This window comes from Embiotoca jacksoni, unplaced genomic scaffold (genome assembly GCF_022577435.1).
Source record: "Embiotoca jacksoni isolate LCO1_2020_lvr unplaced genomic scaffold, fEmbJac1.0.p SCAF_8, whole genome shotgun sequence".
NCBI lineage: Eukaryota > Metazoa > Chordata > Actinopteri > Embiotocidae > Embiotoca > Embiotoca jacksoni.
Genome location: NW_027185436.1, coordinates 10,349,549 through 10,374,408, shown reverse-complemented (window position 1 = coordinate 10,374,408; position 24,860 = coordinate 10,349,549). Strand labels below are relative to the sequence as shown.

Below are 24,860 nucleotides of genomic sequence, written 5' to 3'. Positions count from 1 at the left end.
GGTGTAATTCTGTTTTTTTCAATGTCATATTCAGATGGCCTGAGTGTCAACGGCAGCGTACTGCCGGACACACATTTGCAAAAATACATTCACTACATCTAATGCTGAGTGAATGGCATTCATGAGGATGACAGACGCATCAGTTTTATGTTTACATTTAGTCATCCTGGTATTTCCTACGACTCTCATTTGTCAAGTATGGTGAGAGATAAAATGATAAAAAAAAATTTTTACAGGCTTCTGGTTCTATTGGTGAAAACAATAACTTAACAATAAAATGGTGTCTAAAACAAATTTACAAACGTATTGCTAGCATCATCATGACCTCAAACCTTTCTTGAAAATGGCTGTCAAACTGTCTGCCTTGATAGGACAGGTGAATGTGAATTATAACACATGTTTACACTTACTGCTTAAAGTGTGTGAAAGCTCAGTTTATGTTGAAGCTTTTCCATTAATGCATGTGAGCACTGTTTTTTAGCTTTTTGTGAGATACTGGGTTTTGACACAAGGACTGTTTTATTTCCTATTTTTTTCTTTGGCCTCTGTATATAATGTTACATTTTAATGGGGCTATTCCACCTCTGTAATGACTGAAGACCTCAATTTAAAAATAATTTCAGATTAATATTTTTCCAAATTGACCATAAAAGTCATCATGAAATTATTACACTTTTCGGAGGACACCAGTGTAGATCAGGAATTATAGACTGGTGATTACTGCTCTCTGCTGGTCAGTGCAGGGAATTATATAACATCCAACCAAATGAGAAAATATCTGTCTATAAAGTATACTGCTTGCCATAGGGGGTTTATATTTTCTCTTTAAATCTGTATTTCTCGTATTGTGGCCATCTTTCCATGTGGCTTTGTTGGCAAAGTTCTGCATCTGCCTAATTTGTCCTTTATTACTGTGGCTTCCTTTGTGCCGTACTGAATGAAAATAAAAGAACAAGGCTACACAATAGGGCAGGTCATCCAGAGAGAGACAAAGAAAGCAGTAATACTTGTAATTAGCATGAGAATAAAAGGCATAGAGCAACTGACAGAGGAAAATGAGACAGAACATTTAAGTACAATTATTTCTCAACTTCCTAAGTAAAGGTTATTTGTAAACAAATTTTTTTTTAAAAAGAATAGAGAAGTGAGCTCAAAGGGGAGAGACAAGAAAGGAAAACAAAGAGAAAGATGATAGACAATTAAAGTCAAATTATGGGGGCATGCCAGCTACATTAGCTACCAGAGCTTATTATTAATCATCGTTGTGCGCCTTGTCAGTGGGTAATAGTCACATCTGTAATTGGGACAAATTGGTAACCAGTGGGGCATTAAAAGTTCAGTGTGTGTGTGTGTGTGTGTGATGCTTTCTAGTCTCATTAACGTGGAGAGAAAATGAAAGTGCCATCAAGAATAAACAGTGTCTACTTTTCATTCAAACTAAACATCCCAGAGGCTGATTTCATGTCTCTACTTTGCACTTTGTTAACCACAGAGTGGAATATAATCTGCGAAAGGAGCAGCTATAAAACTGACATGTTTCACTGAACAAGTAATACAGGTAACTCAGACTGAAGCCTTCTCTATTGCTGAGAATCACATTTATCTGTGGTACAATGGCAGTCTATTGTTTTTATAACATTAAATTAACAATACCGTCGTCAAAAACACGTGTTGTACTTGTGTCAGCTACAAAGAAAATAGTATGAGCAGTCTACACATATTGTACACCAATGCACTGCAGGTAAATAACAGCAAATCTGATCAAATGAATTGTACCAGTGACAACATTAGTTGGAATAAAGCAGCAGTAGAAATAAACGTAGATCCAGTAACACCAGCATCTACAGTCATGACGCCCGACGAGCCCCACGGCTCGCTTTACGCATGCGCAAAGGAACGGCGAGAAGTGAAGTCGAGAGTTTGTCATCTGAGATTTGACTCCGATTTGATTCGCGCTCCAGTTTTAGAGGATGTGACTCTCCAGCCGGGCTTTGTTTTCTTCTTCGTGTTTTTTTTTTTGTTTGTTTTTGTTTATGTGCGTGTAAAGCAGCTGGTGGACTTTATGAGGATAATCCGGGAGGATCTGAGCAGCTCCCGTCGGCTCGGGACGGAGGCAGGGATCGCGTGCTAACCGCCACACCAGCTAACTGCAGGTAGCTCACACAACGCAGCTTTGATTGGTGTGTTTATAAACGAGACAAACATTGACGTCGACAGCTGCGCGAAATGGATTCGCCGTGAAGCGAAGTGTTCAACGATTTTTGTTGTTGTTGTTGTTGTTTTTGTCGCGCTGCGGAACTGGCCCGTGATAAACAACAACAAAAAAAAAAAAACACGCGGCTGCTTTTAAACGCACAGTTAGCATGCTACGTTAGCTCGCGTGCAAATCAACAAATCATCTGCGCGAGCTCGTGTTGAAGTAGCAATGGAGCTAGCGAACCGAACGTGACGCGGGTTTAGTACAACGCGTTTCCGGTGATGCCCTTCAAAATAAAACACAACCTTTAGGCGAGGTTAGGTAGTTACTTTATTAATCCCCAAGGGGAATTTTTTTTTTTAAATTATATTTATTTATTTATAGACCATTACAACGTTATGAAATTGCTTTACTTTTAAAGAGTTTTTAGTGCTGTTATTTGCCTTTTATACACGGAGTCGTGTATCGATGTTGTTGATGATTGTTTGTCTAAAATGTTGTTGTGTAAATAGTAATTCCTGCAATATTATTGAAATACCGTTATTGAGGTATTTGGTCAAAATGATTGTGGTATTTGATTTTATCGTCCATATTTTATATGATCAATATATCAATACACATATTGTACAATGATTTCTCTCTTGACATTAGTGACACATCTATAAAGGAAGCAGGACGTTCTCGTTTATCCTCCACGTTGAATTATTTTTAACATCCTTTTTTTTTTTGTTGTCTTATTTTCTGTTCTACAAAGTTTTAAGTCAAGTCAGGTCTAAGGGGCACATCTTGCAACTTTGCTATTCATGTCACTTCGCGATAATAACATTTCTGATCCCGCTGGATTTTGAGTGTAAAACGCGTTTATTTTGAAGGCCAATATTTCCTCACTTCCGGTTGGTTCGTAGTAAATTGGTGAAACTTCTCGGAACAAACAGCAGCCAGACTGGCGCCGCTAACTAGCTCGTTAGCTCAGGAGCAAGCGAGCACAACAACTTAAAACTCCGTTTTTAACCTCACAATAAACCGCACCGTGTTTTTCTAAACTCCACCATAAACACACAGACGGCTGCGTCGTCACGTCACGAGGTTGTTGCTGAGCTGGTGATCTCGTTGTAGTCAACATCCTCGTTATAAAGGTGGAGTTTCTCGGTCGGACTCGAAACAGAAACCGTGTTTGTTTGTTTGTTTGTTTGTTTGTTTGTTTGTTTGTTTTGCCGGACCTCTAATCTTGTCACCCAGATCGGCACAGTATTACAGCGCAACAGCAATATCACTGTAATTGGCAGCCCGTACTCTAAAGAAAACGCTGCTGAAGTGTTTTGCTTATAGTCTTTGTGTTATTTATTTTTCGTCGAGCAGGACACGGTAAAATATAAACCTGTCAGTGTCATGTCATAATAACTCCACCACAAACAAGAGGCTCCAAAATGAATATCCAGGTGAATCAACACCTCTCTAACTCCGTTTGATTTTATATCTGGCTTGTTGTCCTCTCCTTCCAGATCTCGTAACCTGTCTTGTTGACGCTGAGAGGTTTGACATCACAGATCTGCCACAAGTAGGGCTCAATTCACTTTTTTTTATTTTTTATTTTTTTAAATCAACCCTATGAGAATCGTCTCTGCTCCGTCTTCCAGACGATGTGAAAAACGGCGTCCGAGACCAGTATCTTCTCATAAAGTGCATCGGAAACACGAGGCAAGATGTCCATCACCAACACACCGACCAGCAACGACGCCTGCCTGAGCATCGTGCACAGCCTGATGTGTCACCGACAGGGTGGTGAGAGCGAGACGTTCGCCAAGCGGGCCATTGAGAGCCTCGTGAAAAAGCTGAAGGAGAAAAAAGACGAGCTGGACTCCCTCATCACAGCCATCACCACCAACGGGGCCCATCCCAGCAAGTGTGTGACCATCCAGAGGACGCTCGATGGACGACTTCAGGTAGGACAGAAGAACTATACGCCTACATAAATATGCGGGTGGCTTGTAAGTCTCATAGAAGAGTAGCTTTGAAGAGCCTTGAATTCATCCGGGGGCCAATCACAATTATGTTCCACAGCACCTTACGATACTAAAAAAAAAAAAAAAAAAAAAAATGTCCACTGAAGAAACGTACGAGACTGCGGAAAGATAAAGGGCTTCTTTACTTTCAAGGAAACACCAACACACCATGAAAACAGCAACTGTTATATGTTTTGTACAGTTGGCTGGTGATTCCCTGCAAAGAGGGGCAGCCTCAGTGTAAACACACCGACAAGGCTGCTCTTCAACAGTCCACCCGAATAGATAGACGGAGAGCGACGTCATTAGATAGATAGATTGGCATTTCCCAGCATGCCGCCTTCTTCTTCTTCTTCTTCTTCTTCTTCTTCTTCTTCTTCTTCGCAAAGATAAGCATCAAATCTTCACATCTGAGAAGCTGGAATGAGTAAATATTTGTCTTTCTTTATTGCAGCACAACAGAGATAAATTCAACAGTTTTCTGGAAACTGAACGTAATGTTTCAGCTCTACCAAAATCCAACATGCCAGACGAGGCGGTATAACCGGGATTATAAAATGCAATTTAATTTTGCACCAAAATGAACTTGATTAATTAATTGTAAAATGACTAAACTTTGAGAAAAGGAGGACATAGTCAGGAAATCGCTCTGAATCAGTCCTGCAAATATTTTCACCAATTTGTATTTGTCTAGTCAGAACGTGCCGTTTACCACATCAGTGGGAAACCAGCTTTATTCTCTGGCTTCCTCTAATTGATTTAACACTATCTCTGACCTCATCTGTAAATACGCCGAGCGTGCAAATGAACTAACTCCGTCTGCCTTTCCCGTGTCCCTCGCTGTGCTCTGGTTCCCAGGTGGCTGGACGTAAAGGGTTCCCTCACGTAATCTACGCCCGGCTGTGGCGATGGCCCGACCTGCATAAGAATGAACTGAAGCACGTGAAATACTGCCAGTTTGCCTTTGACCTCAAGTGTGACAGCGTGTGTGTCAACCCCTATCACTATGAGCGAGTGGTGTCTCCTGGCATAGGTGAGTGACGGAGAGGTTTTCAGTCAGCGATGGAGTTCAAGTTGAACCCACTGACACGGAGTGGGACCATAAGACACTAAAATGTCCACGTCGCAATTATAGTTCTCTGTTTCTGATATTGTCCAGACCAGAACTGAACCAAAAGCTGCCTCGAAAGAAAGGATTTTAAGGAAAAGTCTGCTTTTAGCAGTTAAGGGCTACAACGTAAAAAAAAAAAATACCGGGATGTAATTTGACTTGTGCTTGTAACTTGAACTTGGCTTTCTTTGAGCTGAAAGTGTTGCATTATATATGTACCTGCTGTATTCTTCTTCTTGTTCTCGGTGCCATTTGTTTTAGTTAGACCAACAGATAAGCACTTGGCATCACCAGTAAACCTGCTCCTCCTCTGATCATTTGCCTCGGCCCACAGACCTCTCAGGACTGACCCTGACCAGTTCTGGACCCAGCTCAGGGCTGATAGTGAAGGATGAGTATGATTTTGACGGACCACAGAGTCTGCCCACCATCGAGGGAGGGCACTCCCTCCAGACCATCCAGCACCCTCCAGCCAGCGGCCGCCCGGCCCCGCCTGAACCATTTGCGACCCCAAACCTGCTGCCACCCCCCGAGGCCTCCACCTCTGCCTCATCGTCGTCCTTCCCTGCTATCGCTGCTGGTTCAGGAAGTAAGATACCGCCGTGAAATATCTCTGTGCGCACTTGCTTGTTAAAGGGTTTGTCCTCACGCCAGTGAATGTTTGTTCACGCAGCGTTTTTCTGTGATTAAGACTTTTATCTCGTTTAAAATGTTTGACTTCACGAAGAGAGTGCTTTTGGACTATTCGCTGAAAATATTGAATACTTTCTGTTCCCTGAATTGTCGCTGTGAATTTTGACGAAGGTGGCAGCGGTCAGTTGGCACTCTTTGTCTGTCCACCTGTAGATCTCTGACTTCTGATCCCTCCTCAGGTGCCGCCTCCACCTGGTCCAGGAACAGCAGCTTCACCCCCAACTTACCCCACCACTCCAACGGTCATCTACAGCACCACCCTCCTATGCCACATCCGACACACTACTGTGAGTGCACGCAGCTACTGCAGCTCCAACACAATCCACAGACTCGCCCCCTTTTCTTTGCGAGAGCAGGAGATCACTGACATTGCTCTTGTCTGTCTCTCAGGGCCGGTGCATAATGAGCTCGCCTTTCAGCCTCCTATATCCAATCATCCAGGTGAGAACACGCAGCCCACACAAGCATAAAGATCTGATTTCCAGGTCTGATATTTAGAATTACGAATGTTTTTATGTATTGCAAGATGCACTGTCAAATCGATTCCTAAACTAATCCACTTTCATTCAGCTTTAATAAAGAATGAAAAGTTTCAGGTTTAAACTACCAAGTTCAAAACTAGATTATACGTAAAGGCGTCTTAATATGACCAGTTTTATTGTCTCCATGTCAACTTTTGATTGGCATGAATGTACATTTTCAAGTTTAACTTATAGCATGTCATGTTATGTTATGTTTAATGATGACATTTTAGAAGTTAAACAAAAGGTTTTTCCATTGAAAGGTTTTCATTACACGTTCATGAATCTGACATTTTGGTTGGATTTCTTCATTTTACATTTTTACATTTGTAAGAAAGTTGTCGATGAGCTGGGGGTGGCGCTGCCATTCCTTTCCATTTATCACCGAAAACCATGCACGTCATCTTTTCTCTGTTTCAGCTCCTGACTACTGGTGCTCCATTGCCTACTTTGAGATGGACGTTCAAGTTGGGGAGACATTCAAAGTGCCCTCTTCTTGCCCCATTGTGACGGTGGACGGCTACGTGGACCCCTCAGGAGGAGACCGGTTCTGCTTGGGCCAGCTCAGCAACGTACATCGCACCGAGGCAATCGAGAGAGCAAGGTAGGTTCAACAAGTACCATCAACAAGAGTGAATCGAGATGCGGAGCAAAGCAACAAGACAAAACAAGACTGAGTGCCAACATACTTTGTTTAAAGACACTTTTTAAATCATGTTTGTGGTCACAGCCGAGTAAAATTAGCTGCCTGTTCTTCTCCGCTTTTATTGTAAATATACGTTTTGATTAAACATTTGAGACGAGACAGATGAAGCATTATATTTGTCTCATCAACTCGTACAATATGAATTTTTTTTCTTGCTGTAGAACAATGTTTGATGATCAGACTCCCATATTCGTTTATATCTCATCAGCACAGTCACGTGAACGGCATAAGTACAGAGAGAATGTGGAAAATACGTTTGTTTTTTTTGTTTTTTTTTAAAGAATGTGGCAGTAAACACAATTTTTGCCATCTTATTCTGGGGTATTGAAGATGATTAAAGTTTGTTAACTTGGGATATTTCCCATAAATGTTGTCTAGAGATTTTAGGAACCGAGGATTTGTAAAATAAATGTGGCCATCGAGCCGAAGCAGCAGAGCCTCACAGAGCTTTCCAAATAAACATACATTTTACAGGAGTCATTTCAAATGCTTGTTATTGAGTCTGACTGAAAGTAAACACAGAAAGTAGCTCCCTGGAACAGCTGTGAACTGCATGTGGATCTGCTTCTATAATGGCCTTTCCAGACGGCTACTTTCTGTGTTTACTTTCGTTCAGACTCGCATTTGAAATTTTGAAAATTTGAAAAAAATTCCCCTCGGAGATTAATAAAGTAAATACCTACCTTGAAATGACTCATAAAAAAAAAATAAAGTTCTTGTTTCCCCTATTCTCCAGAACAGAGGTACTAGTGCAACGTTACCAATCAGCCATAAGACCCACATTTCTGGGAAACACTGTATGCCAGGTTTAAAAAGATAAACCCACGGTGTTTTGGTGAGAATTACTGAATGTTTAAAGTGACAGACTACATATGGCACTGTTATAGATAGATAGATAGATAGGTAGATAGATAGATAGATAGATAGATAGATAGATAGATAGATAGATAGATAGATAGATAGATAGATAGATAGATACATAGATACATAGATAGAGAGATACATAGATAGAGAGATAGGTACATGCATACATACATACTTACTTACTTAAACTTACTTACTTACTTACTTTATTTATCCATCCATCTGTCCGTCCGTCCGTTCCACTACGGCAGCATTAATAGATACAGGAAAGCAATAAAATAACAGTAAAAAAATATTAAATATAAAAATGCACAGTATATATAATAAATAAAATAAAATAGAATAATTAAATTAAAACTAACTAAGCAATAGTGCAAAGTTGTTGGTTTTTTTGTTGTTGTTTTTTGTTTTGTTTTGTTTTTGTTTTATATTTATCATCTCATGTTCTTCCCGGGTCTCCTTTACTGCGTACCGTTCTCTGTTCAGGCTTCACATCGGTAAAGGGGTCCAGCTGGAGTGTAAAGGCGAGGGAGACGTGTGGGTGCGATGCCTCAGCGACCACGCAGTGTTTGTTCAGAGTTACTACCTGGACCGAGAGGCGGGCCGGGCCCCCGGAGACGCCGTCCACAAAATCTACCCCAGTGCTTACATCAAGGTGAGAACACAGGCTTTCACTCCACAGTAACATCCACCGCGTTATAAACTCGCTGAACTGTAAGAGGACATCTCAACTCATGGCTGACATTTCAGAAATGTTTCTTGTTTCTTGGGAAACCGCTGCAGACGTCTTTGCCGTCGCTTCATTTTCGCTGCAGTTTCACTTTTTTATTTTTTTTTATTTATTTTTTTCACCCCCACCACCCGAGAAATGTAAATATAGTAGAGTATTTAAAGTCTCCTCTCTCGTTCCAGGTGTTTGACCTGCGTCAGTGTCACAGACAGATGCAACAGCAGGCTGCTACGGCTCAAGCGGCGGCGGCGGCACAAGCGGCGGCGGTGGCTGGAAACATACCTGGACCTGGATCAGTAGGAGGGATCGCTCCAGCTATCAGTAAGACGTGGCGTCAAACAAATACAGATGCACGTGCACACAGACACAGCGTAGCAGTGGTTCCATCAGACAGTACAGTTTATGATGGAAGTTTGATGGAAATTTTTTTGACTGCCAATGAGCAGTGAGTCTTGAGTATCTACTCACATATAAAAAAATTTTTAAAAAAAACAAATGCTTCTTTTTTTTCTTCCCTTTTTTGCAGATGTTCAGCCTAATTTGTATTCTAATTAAAAGTTCAATGATAACATAACGGTAAAAGATTATATCGGTTCCAGTTGAGTTATAAACATTTGTTGGCTTCATTGCTCCAAAAATGAAGGTGAAAATTGTGCATGTAGTGTTTTTACTTTCAAACAGTGCTACATCTATTTTTATTATCAGGTAAATTGCTTGTAATTTTAGCGATTAATCAATCAATCAAAAATACTTTTTAATTCCTCTGCCGAATTTGACACATTCAGATGCCTTGTTTTTGTCTCACCAACTGTCCGAAACCCAAAGATACTCAAATTTATTGTCATCGATGGCAAAGAAAACCAGCAATTACCTCCATCTGAGACGCCAGAACCAAAAATTTTAGGCTCAACATTTGCATAAATTCTTAATACAAAAAGACAAGTGAAGATTCTCAGTCATCTGGGTCATTGTACGTCTTTAAAAGCAAGAAGATCGTTGCCGATTTAAATTTGGATTGATCCACTAATCATTTAATTAACTAAATTGTTCCAGCTCTAGTTAATTGGAAAGGTTTTTTTTTTGTTTTTTTTAAAGTCTATAATTGACTTTGTGCTGAGTTTGTCACATGCAGCATGGCACTGGACTGATTGTGCGTCTCTCTCCTCCCCGTCCTCTCAGGCCTGTCAGCGGCAGCTGGCATCGGGGTCGACGACCTCCGGAGGCTGTGTATTCTCAGGATGAGTTTCGTCAAGGGCTGGGGGCCCGACTACCCCCGGCAGAGCATCAAGGAGACCCCTTGCTGGATCGAGATCCACCTCCACAGAGCCCTGCAGCTGCTGGACGAGGTTCTGCACACGATGCCCATAGCGGACCCGCAGCCTCTGGACTGAGACCCGTGTAACGGCGGCGTCACGCAGCGGCGACGGGCGGTCTTCCCCGGTTAACCGTTTTGGGCGGATCGACAGCGAAAGTGAAGCTGTCCCGCATGAAAAAGTGAAAAAAAAAAGAAGAAGAAGAAGAAAAAAAAAAAAAGACTTTCAGGTATGTTTTCGGCACCTTCGTGCGCTGCGGCTCCAACTTGTGCTCGTCACACCAAAATGAGCCAAAGCCATTTATTAGAGACGGGTGTGTTTTTGATAGACGGCTTCGGTTCGTGATGACTGGAACGGTGAACGACGCGACATCAGAGAACAACTACAATTATAAAACATTGGTGACCTGCGGGTCCCACGAAACTGGAATTTACACCGACACAACCACCACCGACTACTGACAGACGGATCGAGTTGTCGGGGCACCGGAGGACTGCTGGCTTTTTCTATTATGTCGGTTTTCACTCGAGCTGTCACGGACTGCTTTCCACCTGGAATGAGGAGCGAGCGCGGTCAGCCGTCGGGCCGACGGGAGAAGCAGCGACTCTGAACCGCGGGTATCGCTTCTCGACATCGTGCTGGTCGCTGCCTTTCTGCCTCTGAAACGGAAGTTGGGGACCGCTCGGCCGGATCAGGTCACACTCGTCACGTGCAACCTACCGCGGATGTCGCGGAACAGAACGACACCTACCAAGTTAAAGCCGACTCTCAACCTCCGACCTGAGACGGGTCTCCGGACTTTTCTCGGTCAGGTATAGTCGAACTACGGGTTTGGACTTTTAAAAGATAGTTGCAGTGCCTGACTGACGGGTGTCCCAATGACAGATCTTTGTCTTCCCCCTTAAAAAGATGTGGAGCAATGAGCACCTGGTTGACGCTTTGAACGGTCCCCTACATGTCGTAGCTACACTCAACGCTGTTTTGTTTTTTTTGGGGTTCAAAGTTCAACTATCCATTGATGATACAATATATTTCCTTACTGATTTACTTTGATTACATCATTTCTTACTCAAAAAAAAAAGTTCTGACCAGATGCTCATTTAAGGCCCGGGACACACTGCCTTCGTCGTGTGTGTGTGTGTGTGTGTGTGTGTGTGTGTGCGCGTGTGTGTGTGTGTGTACGTGCGCGTGCGTGCGGGGCAGTCGCAGAACATCTTGGATTTTCATTTTGGTGCCAATGTCAACAGGTTAAAGCAGCCACGGCCTGCGCGCGATGCATTTAACACGCGAAGTTCTCAGATAAAATAGACAGGGAACAAAATCTGTGATCACATGTGCACTATATAATGTTTGCAAAAACCCAGTGTGGGCTCCAATTATGTCACGGCGATAACCCGACAGCTGAAGGGCTGCCTTTTTCCCTGTCTGTGTATCTGTGAACTAGAGTAAACAAAACACACGTGACTTCTTTTTGTTTACAGCTCTTTTGCCGTCAGACCTCGAACATTCAATCGCTGAGAAACTCGATGTAGAAAGACCGGACCGTGGTCTGTGTGTAAAGTAAGCAAGAAAGACACGCAAGCGTGGCTGTGCAATACCACCGAGGGCCGCCAGGGGTCTGCTCCAAAAAGCCTCCGGCTCCATAGACTCCGGTTCAACTTCTCATTAAATACAAAGTTATTACATCTTTTCTAAAAGTCGTTATGATGCCGTTCGCTAAAGGCGTTTCTTCTTATTAGTTTTCTGGTAGAAGGCCAGTAAAAACGATCATTAATCAGACGTTAGGCCTCAAGAAGACGTTTGAAGGCGTATCTGTTTGATTGACGGGCCTGTGGTAGTCAGGTTTCCGTGATGTCACGGTTGGTTGCTGCTTGTACAGGACTTGCAGTTGCAGCACACGCGCGCACGCACACACACAAGGCCGCAAGTGATCAGTCATCATTACTCACTCGGCACCGTGGTCGCCTCCCGTCTGCTTCAGGTACGGGTCCTGTTTTGGAAAACGCCCTCCTTAATGCTGCCACAAAGGATGACTCGTACGCCTTTTGTCAACTCCTTCGCCTTTTCTCATTTTCACGCTCGGGACAAAAAGAAGAAAAAAAAAAGAAAAGAAAAGAGCTCGGATGTGTTTTGGTCCAGTAAGATGAAAGCAAAGGAGAGGCAAACAGTTGATCTTTAATCACAGTACAAAGAACAGGGTTTAGCAGTGTTTTGGCAAACCAAAGTGCTCAGATCATAATAAATAAGCGGAGTGTGATCTTGACAGCAAGAAGTCCAGTCAGCAGCAGCAGCAGGACTTTTCCCCAAGATGCGCGAATGGTTTCTTAAACTCGATTTCAAAGGCGGTTCTGTTTCTGTGTACTCTTTTTCCGTTTTGTAGATTTTTTTATTTTTTTTTTTTATCCCCGAGCTCCACACTAGTTGAGAATCATTGTCCTTAAATATCGTATGACTTGCAGCCCACTTATGTAGTACTTGATCCAGGTCTCGTGTATAGTTTACCGACAAAGAAGAGAGAATTTAAGACAGTTCCCAGCAATATTGATATATTTTTTTGGTTGTATTTTTGTTACTTTTAGTAAGCGATTTGTATATTTTTAGCACTTTACTTCTTTTTTTTTTTTTTCTTGATTTAATTCAGTAACCATTAATTTGAGGTGGTTGTCCTGCGATATGAATAAGGGAGTGAATAGGCTGGTTTATAGTGAATGTAGGATTGTGAGCAGCGGAAGCATCGTGATGCATCTGTATTGAAAACACACTAACACTAAGACATCTTTTTGTTTTTTTTTGTTTTTTTTAAAACTCTTGTTTTCACCCTGTAGGCATTTACACACATCTTCAGCGGTTCTTTTGGTGGATCTGATTTGCTGTCTTTTTTCTTTTTTTTTTCTTGATCTGTTTTTCTTTTTAATCCATGTAAATAACCTCGTTTTTTGAAACGCATGTCAATGTTTGCATGAATCTTAATCTCCCTTTAACGCCCCTTTTTTTTTTAAAATAGAATACTTCACAAATGATATGACGAGAGCGGGAGGAACCAGCGCCTGATGTGTACTGGTGTTGGTGCGTTTCCGGTTTGAGAACAGCATTAAAGGCACATTGCTCTTCTTCTCGCCCCATCTTTAATTATCTCCCTCTAATTTGCGTTGTTTTGAAAGTTTGCATTCAGCCGATAGAAGGGCAGGAATATTTTTCGCATCATCTTGTTACTGAAAACAATTTACGCTGAATTTCTTTTTTTTTTTTGTCTGGAGAAGAAAGTCTCGTTATATTCTATTGTGCTTTAAGGTGGACAGATGTTGTTGTTGTTGTTGTTTTTTTTTTATATTACTTGCAGTTCTTATAGGAGCCAAAAGACAGCTCAGACGAGTTGATGTTGACTACTATGACAGATTGCAGATATAAATTTTGCCTGTATTTCTTATGTGAGAGTCTATAATTAAACACGGCCTGATATTCTCTATCCGGTGTCCCGTTTATTCGCTCAACAAAGCCGGACGTGTCCACGAGGGAGAAATTCACCGCTTTCAAGTTTCATGCGAGGATCCTCGACCGTCGGAAGCTCTTGACACACCGACACGGGCGCATCGAGTTACGTTAACGCTCGTCGTTTTTAATAAGTGATACGCATTGAAATGGAGAAGAAAAAAAAAAAAAATCTCATCTCGGTGCAAATCTGTTGAAACGGGCACCGTAACGCTTCAGAAATGAGCCTAAAGTTCCTGACGTCCTGAAACGGATCCTGCTGAATAAGGGAAACGAGTTGGAAGCGGAAGCATTAAAAGGTACCTGTAAACGTAAATGAACGACAGTGGTCGGACGTGGCTTTAAATGAAACCGTCTTTATTAAGTAACTTTAATATCAGAAAAATAAAACTCTTAAATTCTCTTTACAGCAAATATATATAATATCAGTGCTTTGGCCGCAATAACTTAAAAGGCCGTTATAAAATATAGTCTGCTTTTAAACTCCTGACTCAATTTGAAGAATTTATATGCCTTAAGACTCCCCCCTACATATACATAACAAAAGTGTAGTAAAATTAGCAAATACTTTGAACTGTTGGTACAGCTTAACAATATATGTATTTATATATAGATAATCTAAGATACATTTGAATAGTATACCGTTCTTAATTTGGTGGTGTACAGACATGACAGGCAGCTTGAATCCTTGGCCTTTTTACAGTTGCAGTGTGATGTTTTACATTGGCGGTAAATTATGAAGACATGAAGACATGCTCGTGATGCACATTCCATTTTTCCACTAGGTTTTAACGGCAGCTATCAATACTATTATCATCAATACTGTAAACTAATTACTAGACTACAAGCAGATAGCACTGACACTCTCCTGCAATATTTCTGGTTTTCCAACTCTTCATTCAGAGAAAAGTAAAAAAAAAAAAAAAAAAAAAATTTAAAAAAAAAAAATTTAAAATCTTATTGTAAACTTTTTAATATAGATATATTTATGTATATATGAAATGTAACAAAATAAAAAATAAGTTCTGTATATTCATCAGTCATTAACAGTAATATTATATAATACATACACCAAAAAAAATGTCCATAAACTGAGGGTCGACAGTGTATTGCATTCCCTAAGGGAGAGAAAGAGAGCAAGTAGAGATCGACCCTTCGTAGAGCTGAGAGAAGTAAAAGAATGGGACGGATAGAAGACCCAAAGGGACAGGAGCAGGTGAGGGGGTGTTTATGTTGTCGTTTTTGCGCTTTTGGGACTCGTTTGGTTCCATTTCCTCAAGAAAAGCTCCACGAAGAAGACCGTATTTTTAAGAAACGGAGCTAAGCGACGATACTGTTTCCAGCTGGAATGCTAGAGGGACTGCAGTCCAATGTCCACACAACAAAGCAACAACATTGACCTTTACATAGTGTAAGCACGGTCCGAGACGAAACCATCTCCCGGCTGCTTCCCCTTCAAAATGTCCAATCCACTCGTTCAGTCCTGTAAAAAGTCGAGAGACGCTGTCGTTTAAAGCTAAAAGATCTGAGATGATTTCCACCAATTTGTACCTTTTCTTTACTTTTCAGGAGGACGACGGGACAGACGCCGAAAGGAGCACAAAAAAAAAAAAAAGAATCATAATGCTCTTGTCCCGACAAGTCGATAGTGTAATAACGCGGAGATGGCTGCGCTTAGTAGTGCACAGGACGACGGGAAACGAGCTCATGAAACGAGGGAGCAGAGCGCGGTGCCATGGAGACGTCTCGTCAATGCAAATGAAAGAAGGTAGCAGCAGGAAAAAAAAAAAAAAAAAAAACAAGAGGGGACACGTGTCTTTCGACGAGTTTAAGCCCGAGTCTGTTTTGAGCTCTCGCACGGGGTTGAATTTATCGAGCGCTTTCCAAACTAGTTTATGTGGTGTTTTTTGTTTTTTTTTTGCATAGGCCTGGCAGACAAGGTACGGGGGGGGGGGGGGGGGGGGGGGTGGGGGGGGGGGGGGGGGGGGTTTACAGAAACAAAGCGAAACGGGGCGGCCTTCATCTCAATTTGACACCCCCCCCGACGGAGTTATCCTCGGGTGACCCGCTCGCCGACGAGTCGCGGACGAGCGCGGGCCGACCGGGCGGAGCTGGTCCGAGTGAGTCAACGTTCAAACGAAAGGAAAAAGGATATCGTGGAGAGATGGCTTAAAAAAAAAAAAAAAAAAAAAAAAAAAAAGATCAGCGGCCCGTCCACACAGGACAGGGATTTGTTCCGGATCACAGCCGTCTTCATAGTTTCAGAACGTTTCAGCTCTTTTTGGCTCCCCGGGTGAAGCTGAAGTAAGAGCAAGACGTTCTACCTGCACCGTCTACAAAAGCGACTGTAACACGGGGGAGGAGGAATGTTACCCAAAGTACAAGCTGCAGCATATCTTTTCCAGCCGAAAAACCACCACACGGTCCCCCCCCCCCCCCCCCCCCCCCCCCCACCACACACACACACACACACAAGGATGTTATAGAGATATAAACGAAAAGGCAAAATTAAAAGAAGAGAAAGGGACAAATGTGGGGGGGGAAAAAAAGAAGTGAACTAAATGGAAGTGTTTGGTTCTGAAATGATAAAGCAATAGGTACTAAACACTTCAGAAAGGCAAAAAAAAAAAAAAAAAAATAGGAAGCGAAAGAAAGCATCTTTGCGATATAATATTTGTTCCACCGAGACGCATTTAAGAGGCTGACCTTGGACAAATAACATTAAGACTCCGGTCCGTCAGCTGGTGTTCTTTCGAGCCCAACGTGTAGATCTGTAGATAGTGTTGTCAGTTAACGATAGGCTTTCCAAAACAAACAACAACAACAACAAAAAAAAAAGGCCACGAGTTCGTTTAAAGACCGCAGTTTTTTTTTTTTTTGTTGTTTTTTTTTTCTTTTGTTAACTCGAAACGGAATTAGGCACGAGTTTTACCGTAAACAGTTAAAAAGATTTGAAGGGTAAACGGAAAGCCGACGCGGCGCCGCGGGCAACGAAAAAGGATGCTGCCCGCCGGTGTCGGTCCCCGGTCTTCGGGAGATGAAGGACGCCCGGGGCAACGAGACGTTGCCGTTGGGGGGGGGGGGGGGGGAGTGTTGACGACTTTTGCAGTTGCAGGTTTGACCTGCCCGGTTTAAAAAAAACAAAAACCTGGGGGGGGGGGGGACCCATTATCATGTAAACGTGCTCGCCTCTTCGTTTTGTTTTTTCCTCCCGTGAGCACAATAATTGAGAGGCAAAGGGAGTTGGGCCATAGTTCAACACATTCAAAAAAAAACAACAACAACAACAACAACAAAAAACTGTAGCAGCAAAATAAAAAAAATAAAAATGCATACAAACTTTTGAGATGTAGACACAAAAAAAAAAAAAAAAAAAAAAACGTTCACCCAAAAGCCGACTTACATGTTTCTAACAGAATTCAATGCACATTTAAGGATCAAATTAAAATCACGCGGGGCAGCAAAATTGAAACTCATTTTTGTCCCACAAACTAAAATGCCGTACGGTTCATACTGTACGGCCGTGTTAACGCTTACAAACTCGAAAATTGCTTCTAAAACGTACGCGTGTACGATTTTTGCCTGTATTTGCCCTCGGGGAACCCCCCCCCCCCCCTCCCCCCCCAGTACTCTTGACAACGCAGAGGGGGCTTCCCCTTTCCTCAGTACCGTGTTACATGACCATGTGAACAAAAAACTACATTTTAAAAACATAATTTGATTCAGCAAAAATACCAAAAAAAAAACAAAACAAAAAAAAAAACCTGTATTTTCTTTCTGAATGGGACAACATCTTTGTTAACCAGTGTTACAGGTAGGTGGAAACTAAATGTTTCAAGTAGAAGAAAACGTAAATCAAAATCATGATGAGCAAAAAATATATATCTATATATATGTGTGTATATATATATATGTATATTTTTTATGTATATCTATATAGATATATATCTATATAGATATAGCCCAACCCACCCAATGCTACATAGAGGGCTTTTGACCCTCCCCATTGATCAATCAATCAATCAAGGAAGAAGACTTCACAAACGCAGGCACAAGAACGGGCTGATCACCCTTACCCATGCCCTGAATACAGATCATTCCTCATTCACCTACTCTTCCTCACCTTTGTGAACCAAACACCGGCTTGGACAAAGCTGAGGTGAGGACACACCTGGACACTGAATCGGGGCCAGTTTTGTAAGTTCCCCAAACACGTTATGAGCCAGAAGTGTCGGGGAGGCTGATCCCTCATCAGCCATCAAGGTAAATGGATTAAAAAAAATAAATTAAAAAAAAAAAAAAATCACATATTGCGGAGCTGAATGGCCTGCGTGGCCGGGGACAGGCACACAGGGCACACGGCCTCCGGACCCTGGCATATCTGGGTGGCACAATCTAGACAGAAGAGGTTATGGCCGCAAGGAACCAAGGCAGCGATCACCTGGTTATCCATACAGTGGATGCATATCTCCTGGCCTCTCCCCGCAGATCCCAGCGCCGGTCGAAAGGAGAGGGAGGATTCAGGAGGAGAGGAGGAGGAGGAGGCGGTGCTCTCACTGGAAGATGAGAAGGCCGAGCTGTAGGAGGGGAACCTGTGGGCGTCGAGGGTCCCGGCCGAGCCAAAAGGCCCTCGGTGAACACGCTGGGCCTGAGGATGCTCCAGGGCTTCTGTCCCGGGGAAAGTTGGAGAGAGCCGGGGCGTCCCGGGCTGACTGGTCTGGGTACATCAATGACAAGCCATTATATATCGACGACCGTAAAAATATGGCGTCTTAAAACTTCCCGTTTAAAACTCAGAACAAATGTTCCTTAAATTCCTTAAATCAAGGATCTTCAGGACTATTGGTGTCGTTGTACAGATTTTCTGCCTTTTTCTCTTCGCAAAGGGAGAGGTTAGAAGTATGTACAAAAACAGACTGCCAAAAAAAAAAAAACTAAATATTTGTTCAAATTGAAATATGTTGATCACCACCTGCTACTCGATCTCTGCATGCATCCCAGCCGAGGTATTCAATTTACCGTAACAAGACATAATGCGCTAATTATTCTAACGATTTGCCGATACACCCAATATATATTTATACTTCAATTTGCATACCAAACTCCTGATGCATGTCATCTAGAGAACTTTTTCTTTTTTTTTTTAATCTTTTTTTTTTTTTTAACTGCAGAATGGTCCTTTAAAATGTCTGCGCAGGAGGCAATAAGCTGTTTGCTCCCACTGAATTTCACCTACCTGAGACTGAAGAGCATCGAAGGCCTGGAGGGGCTGGTGGTCCACAAAGGGGCTCCAGATTTGCGGCTGCGCGGGAGGCTGCGAGGCGTGGGCAGTGGAAATGGTTAACGGGTCAAATCCCGAGGAGGCGCCTCCGCCGCCGAGGCTGACCAGCTCCTCAGACCCCACGGGAAGAAGGCTCTCACCAAACCAGAAACTCGTACCGCCGCCGCCGTTGCTGCCGCTGTTGTTGTTGTTGTTGGCGTTGGCGTTGAACGGACAGGTCGGGCTTAAATCCGCCACTCGGTTGCCGTTCCCGCCGCTGTAGAAGGAATCAGCCGAGCTGGAGCCGCTGCCCAGGGAACTGGAGCTGTCGTTGCGGTAGGTGGAAGACATCCTGACACCACTGTTGGTATTGCTGTTGGCTCGCTGGGCGGCGTTGATGCCCATCGGCAGCAAGCTGCCGCCGCCGCCGCCGCCGCCGCCCTGGTGACGACGCGCCGCGCCACGCAGCCTCCCCCAGCCCGACTGACGCGGCGGAGGTCTCAAAGCTGACGTCTGTCCCGTTGAATTGAAAGTCGTTGTTGTCCGCACCCGGGGCCTCGACGCCCCCGCAGGTCCCGGTGCGCATGGCGATGTGGGCCTCGATCTCCTCCCTCGCCCGGTCCACGTTCTCCGGCATCCCCGTGACCTCGAACACGGGCTCCTTGTCGCGACTCGGCGTCACGATGTAGGTGTGGGTCTGTTGCTGAATGCGTTTGATGGTTGCCCCTGAAAGATATAAATCGGACCAGCTCTTGTACTTCAAAAATAAAAAAAAAAAATAAGTTCATATCACACTGTAGAGCTTAAAAAAAAAAGAAAAAAAAAAAAAATGGAAGAAAGAAAATAATAATTATGTAACAGTGCTGAATGAATTTACATGAAAACAATCAGGGGTAAAAAAAAACAAAAAAAAAACATTAACAGATCTTCATTGATTGCAGCTGGACAAGCAAAGACTACAAAGACTGCACAAGGCACGACTGCGGCATTAAACATTTTCAGTAATTACACTTGTTTCTTTGTGATAGTAAGATCTGACTTTGAAACTGGAGGAAGCGCAGCTGCGCAGTAATAACAGCACTGAACTGTAGGCTCTTCTGGTGACTCACTGGCCAAAGTGCACCCCACCTAACCACAACCCTGGGAGCTCCCAAATCTACTGTAGAAACCTTTTCAAAATGTCAACGCTACATGTATGAAAAAGACTGGATGCTTTACCGAGGTGCGTTCACGACATAAACGTGCCACGATCGATGTGAAAGCAACAGAAAACTTCTGAGTTGATGCTCGTAAACACCGAATGTCGAAATCCCAGGATACACCCTCCTTCTTTGTGTGTAGTATTGTTTTTTCACTGTTTTCTAAGTCTTTGTTATTTTTGACCCGTTACCTCATCCTCTGCAGCGTAATGGCACACGCTTGAGAACCGCTGCAGTTCAATTTACAAATCAGCCCCAGGCCTTCCTGACACCGAGGTGGTAATGTCGACAGGGCGAGAGGTTAAAGACTCGGCGAGAGCAAAAAAATTTAACCTTCTGGAGTCGAGCTGGGAATATCAAGACGATCCCAGGAGCCGTAAGAAACTAAAGACGCACCGGGGCATCCACTAGACAAATCATAATTTCATTTCTACGCTCAGAAAGAAACAAAAGGTTGTTACTATTACCGTGTATTACGAGCCTGATTTTACCAGACTTTTAATCAATCAGATGGGGAAGTGTTTACTTTTCAATTTGGCTTCGTTGGTGTGTGTGTGTGTGTGTGTGTGTGTGTGTGTGTGTGTGTGTGTGTGTGTGTGTGTGTGTGTGTGTGTGTGTGTGTGTGTGTGTGTGTGTGTGCTATCGTACAAGCTTGTGTTCAAATCCCAGTCAAAAAAAAAAAGGTGAGGGTGATATTTTATGACCTCTCTTTACAAAACATCCAGCGATTGGCACACAAAATAGTCGTCTGAATATAGAAAGAATTAAAGACCCACCTTTGGGACCCACGACCAACCCCACCACACGATACGGTACCCGCACCTGTAGGGGTTGAAATAACAACTTGACGTGACTAAATGCAATTTAAAATGACCGCAAATCAAATGTGCTTCGTCCTACGGCCAGCCATCGAGACAACCTCCTGTAATCGGACTCGCTGTACGAGAGTGCCACTGAATAACAATACGGCTCACGATTATACGCCTGCTGACCTGAATGGTCGTCTGTCCGGGCAGAGTGGGGGTCCCCAGACCGGTGACAGTGGACAGAGGGCCCGTCTTGTTTCGAGAGGCTCTGATGAGAGAGAAGTGCTCGGCAGCGGACAGGATCTCCCTCTTAGCCATGGCCACGTCTTCTTTGCGCCCAGTCACGACGAAGACGGGCTGCTCGCCCCTCACTGGCGTCTTAATGTAGGTGTTGGTCTTGGCTCGGAGTGCCTTAATCTTACAGCCTGCCGGGGAAGGGATGGGGGAGGGGGGGGGCAAGTTAAAAATAAAAAATAAAACCACACAGGGAATACAGAGGAAAGTTGGATTAGTTTTGAGATTTACCGCGTTACATTACGAACTTGCAACTCTGGTATCTCCAAATTGAACTCGTAAAAAGATCAAGAGGCGTGCAACTACGTTTCCAGTCATTAATGCCATTTTAAAGTGGCACGGCCAATACATTAAATATTCCTTTCAGCTGCGGTTGAGAGTCCCGACATCATTACCAGAGCCATTTCCTGTTGTTGTCGTCGTCAACACTGCAGCCTGTGCACCCTCCCCCAACTGGTCTCTCACACACACAAACATAATAACACTCTCCCAACCCCGCCACTGATCGAGGTAAAGTTGATGGAAAAGACCAGATATATATATATATATATATATATATATATATATATATATATATATATATAAAAAGGCCCACTGTGGAAGTACCAAAGAAAAACCAGAGGCAGCGTTGAGACGAAATGATAACTCCTTCGGTGGTGTGTGTTTGGGGTGCTGACCGAGAACCTGCAGCTGATGTGGCAAAGCAATGGTGACCAACAAACTGTCCTCTTATGTCCTCCTGCGAGACGAAGCCGAGTCTGCTGCTCCGGACAGGCGCGACTTAACGTCGCTAATAGGGGTCTAAAAAAAAAAATGTTAAAGCAGAGCGTTTTCCAAGCTGGTTGATGCAACTTGTGATGTAAACTTTTTTATTTTTTATTATTATTTTTTTGGAGGCTGTTGGACGACGGTGGTGTTGACCCAGTTAGGAGCGCTTAGGGTTAGCCGCTTTCAAGCTCCCGTCAAACGCCGTGGCTGAATAAAGCGCAACGGTAGTTGGGTTTAATCACAACAAATTGCGATTAAACAAAATCAAACCGACTGTCCTGCGCGACACAAATAATTTACTTAAATGTCAAAGTATTTGCGTAAAATAGCGCGACTGGTTACGGACTCGTAATGGTGACACCGAGAAGTTACTAGTTAGCCGACACAACTTCAGACGCGCTGTTAAATAAACAACAAATTAGATGAATCCTAATCATTTTGTTTAATTTCAAAGATTATGTAGTTATTTTATTAACTAAATGTACACACACACACACACACACACACACACCCTCTTTATTTGAGCTTGTTTCCACGTTAATTTTGTAGACTTTAAACCTCGTAAAGTACCAGAGTTTGGTCCCCGTCACGACTCACCCTGCCTCCCCACGATCTCCGCGACGTGCTCGGAGCTCGGCACGGCGACACACTCGGTGGTGTTGACGCTCTTCCGCCGACTCAACAGCGAAGGCTCGGCCTCGTAGCCCTGCTCTCCGTACACGCCGGACGGGAGCATCGCCATGCTGCCAGCCGGTGGCAGGGCGGCGCTGCCGCCGCCGACGCCGCCGACCACCACGGTATCCTCCCGCTCGTCTCCGTTGTACAACAGCACCGTCTCGACGTGCTCCATCCCGGGCGGCATCACGGAGCCGCCCGGCCCGGGTGGAGGGTGTTGATGGCGTTGGGCCTGCGCTAGCGACGAGCCGCCGGTGCAACCCGAGGGATCGGCGGCTACTACTTCTGGCTCTTCGTCCTCGGGCGCTGCCGTTTTGATCACTTCGTCTCCGGATTGCGGCCGATGCATCGGCAGGGGCTTCAAGTCGAGGACCGTACCGAGGAGGTTGAAATGGGAAACCGGGGGGAGCTGGTGGTGATGAAAGGAGACGGTCTCATCTGCTTGTTCGGGGGTCTGGCTCTGGGCGCCGTGGTGCTCCTCGAGGCCCATACCGGCGAAAGCGTGCACTAGCGGCGGTGGGACCTCGGACTCTCCCTCATCGGCCTCCAGCAAAGACGTGCTGCTCGGCATAGCGGAAAACTTTTAGAATATTGCCGTTAATCGATACGAATAATGAATGAAATTAGTTTTGGTTTACAAAAAAATAAAAAATAAACAGCGACCAGCGCCTGTTGAAATGTGTGGCTTTTGTTTTGTCTCCCTCGCTCTCCATGCAGCCCTCCCTGTGCTGTAATCTCGTACTGCTAGTTCACGCGAGACTTTGTTTCGGGGTCAGTCGCGTGTTCACAACTGTCATGAGGACGCTCTCAGCGCGCATCGTGCATCGGAAGTGTTACGAGAATAACATAAAAATGCAGCAGTGGAGAGTAACGGAGTACATTAACTTTAAGTACTGTACTTAGTAACTTGAGTATTTCCATTTTTTTTTCTTGCTGCATTTAAGAGGGTAGGCCAATCTTATTGCCTACTTTCACTCCCCTTGGCCCTACAGGGGGTTTTTTTGACAGTTTTGGTAACTTTTAAGAGGATGATTTGACACAATTGATAATTTAACAAGTTTTTAAAATACAACACATTGTTAAAGATTAAACCAGGTTGTATTACTTGACGTCTTACACAACGCAGTGTGTAGACTGCATCACATTTCAGATGTTGTTAGCAGCTCCATCAAATCGTGTTTTTTTCCTCTCTAAACTTCTCACATGACTTTATTTCAATGAATGTATCTCACCAAAAATCATCAAGTCCAAAAAACGGGGGAGAAAATGGTGTATTAGAACTTTTCTTCTTTCTCCTTACAAAAAAAAATCTGACGACCCCTAATTTATCTACTGCCTTATATATATAAAATTGGATATAAAGCAGTTCAAACTAGCTCCATCTATAGCAGCTATAACAGTATATTAGTAATCTAATGCTGTCATTTATAATAATATGTCAGCAAGAGGGAGCAAACCGGCACGATTTCTGAACCTTTTGCTATTAACAGCATACTCATGTACATTTAGGTTAGCATGTGAGACTTTTACATGTAATGGAGTGTTTTTTTTATTGCTGTATTGTTACTTTTAATCAAGAAAAAGATCAGAATTTCACCACTGAATGAGCTCCCGACCTGGTACCAACTACCATGACTGTCAGGCCATGGGAAATGTGGCTAATTGCAAACAGATGCTGGTTTGAAGACAGCTGACCTCAAGTTTACAGAAGAAGGTTATTCTCAACTTACTTTCAAGGACAAAGAAACCTCGAATATAACAGTGAGACTTGATATAGTTTTCCTCCCATGACTAATCTCAACTCAACAACAGGAAGGGACCTCATCTACTCAGGACGACTGTGGAGTCTGTGGGAAGCCATATGTTCAGTGACTCTGTGGTGGCGGCGACAACCATCTTCTATGCAGTGGTCTGCTGGTCTCGTGGCATCTCAGTTACAAACAGACAGAATACAGCTACAATACACCAGGACAGCCGACTCATTCCAGGGTATCTGTTAGAGGAGATGAAATGGAAAATTGTGGTTGTCAGGGACAACACATCCCACCACGTAATGGGTCCACTGCAGTTCTTTCATCTCTGCTCCCGTAAGGCACTTTTCTCAGCCGTCCACAGCAACCCCTTTGTGTTACACTTATGTTACACATAATACACAATATTTTGCTGCCATCATCACTTTAATTCCAAACAGACTTCGTCAGAAATAGAAAATGCACCAAGACACAATCTTT

The 24,860-nt window shown here is 43.5% G+C and overlaps 2 protein-coding genes across 4 annotated transcripts; one reads left to right on the top strand and one right to left on the bottom strand.

Annotated features, from left to right (window-relative positions):
• The first annotated feature begins 1,905 nt into the window (after positions 1–1,905).
• LOC138191784 (mothers against decapentaplegic homolog 4-like) lies at positions 1,906–13,602 on the top strand. 3 transcript variants are annotated; one of them, XM_069138782.1, is made up of 11 exons: positions 1,906–2,153; positions 3,700–3,730; positions 3,835–4,140; positions 5,059–5,233; positions 5,646–5,900; positions 6,184–6,291; positions 6,395–6,445; positions 6,946–7,129; positions 8,582–8,750; positions 9,008–9,146; positions 10,005–13,602. In XM_069138782.1, the coding sequence occupies exons 3-11, from the start codon at positions 3,901–3,903 to the stop codon at positions 10,214–10,216; spliced, it is 1,533 nt and encodes a 510-aa protein (XP_068994883.1). In that variant the 5' UTR covers positions 1,906–2,153; positions 3,700–3,730; positions 3,835–3,900; the 3' UTR covers positions 10,217–13,602. The 3 variants fall into 3 exon arrangements, with proteins under 3 accessions (XP_068994883.1, XP_068994881.1, XP_068994882.1); XM_069138780.1 differs by having other exon boundaries at positions 3,700–3,755; XM_069138781.1 differs by lacking the exon at positions 1,906–2,153 and adding an exon at positions 2,912–3,333 and having other exon boundaries at positions 3,700–3,755.
• Positions 13,603–16,785: 3,183 nt separating this feature from the next.
• On the bottom strand, positions 16,786–23,318 carry LOC138191781 (RNA-binding protein MEX3B-like). The gene is given in 6 exon segments (XM_069138778.1): positions 16,786–18,344; positions 18,864–19,346; positions 19,348–19,613; positions 20,863–20,908; positions 21,079–21,317; positions 22,552–23,318. Coding segments are annotated over 6 exon segments (2,097 nt in total). The 5' UTR covers positions 23,201–23,318; the 3' UTR covers positions 16,786–17,930.
• Between the last annotated feature and the right edge of the window lie 1,542 nt (positions 23,319–24,860).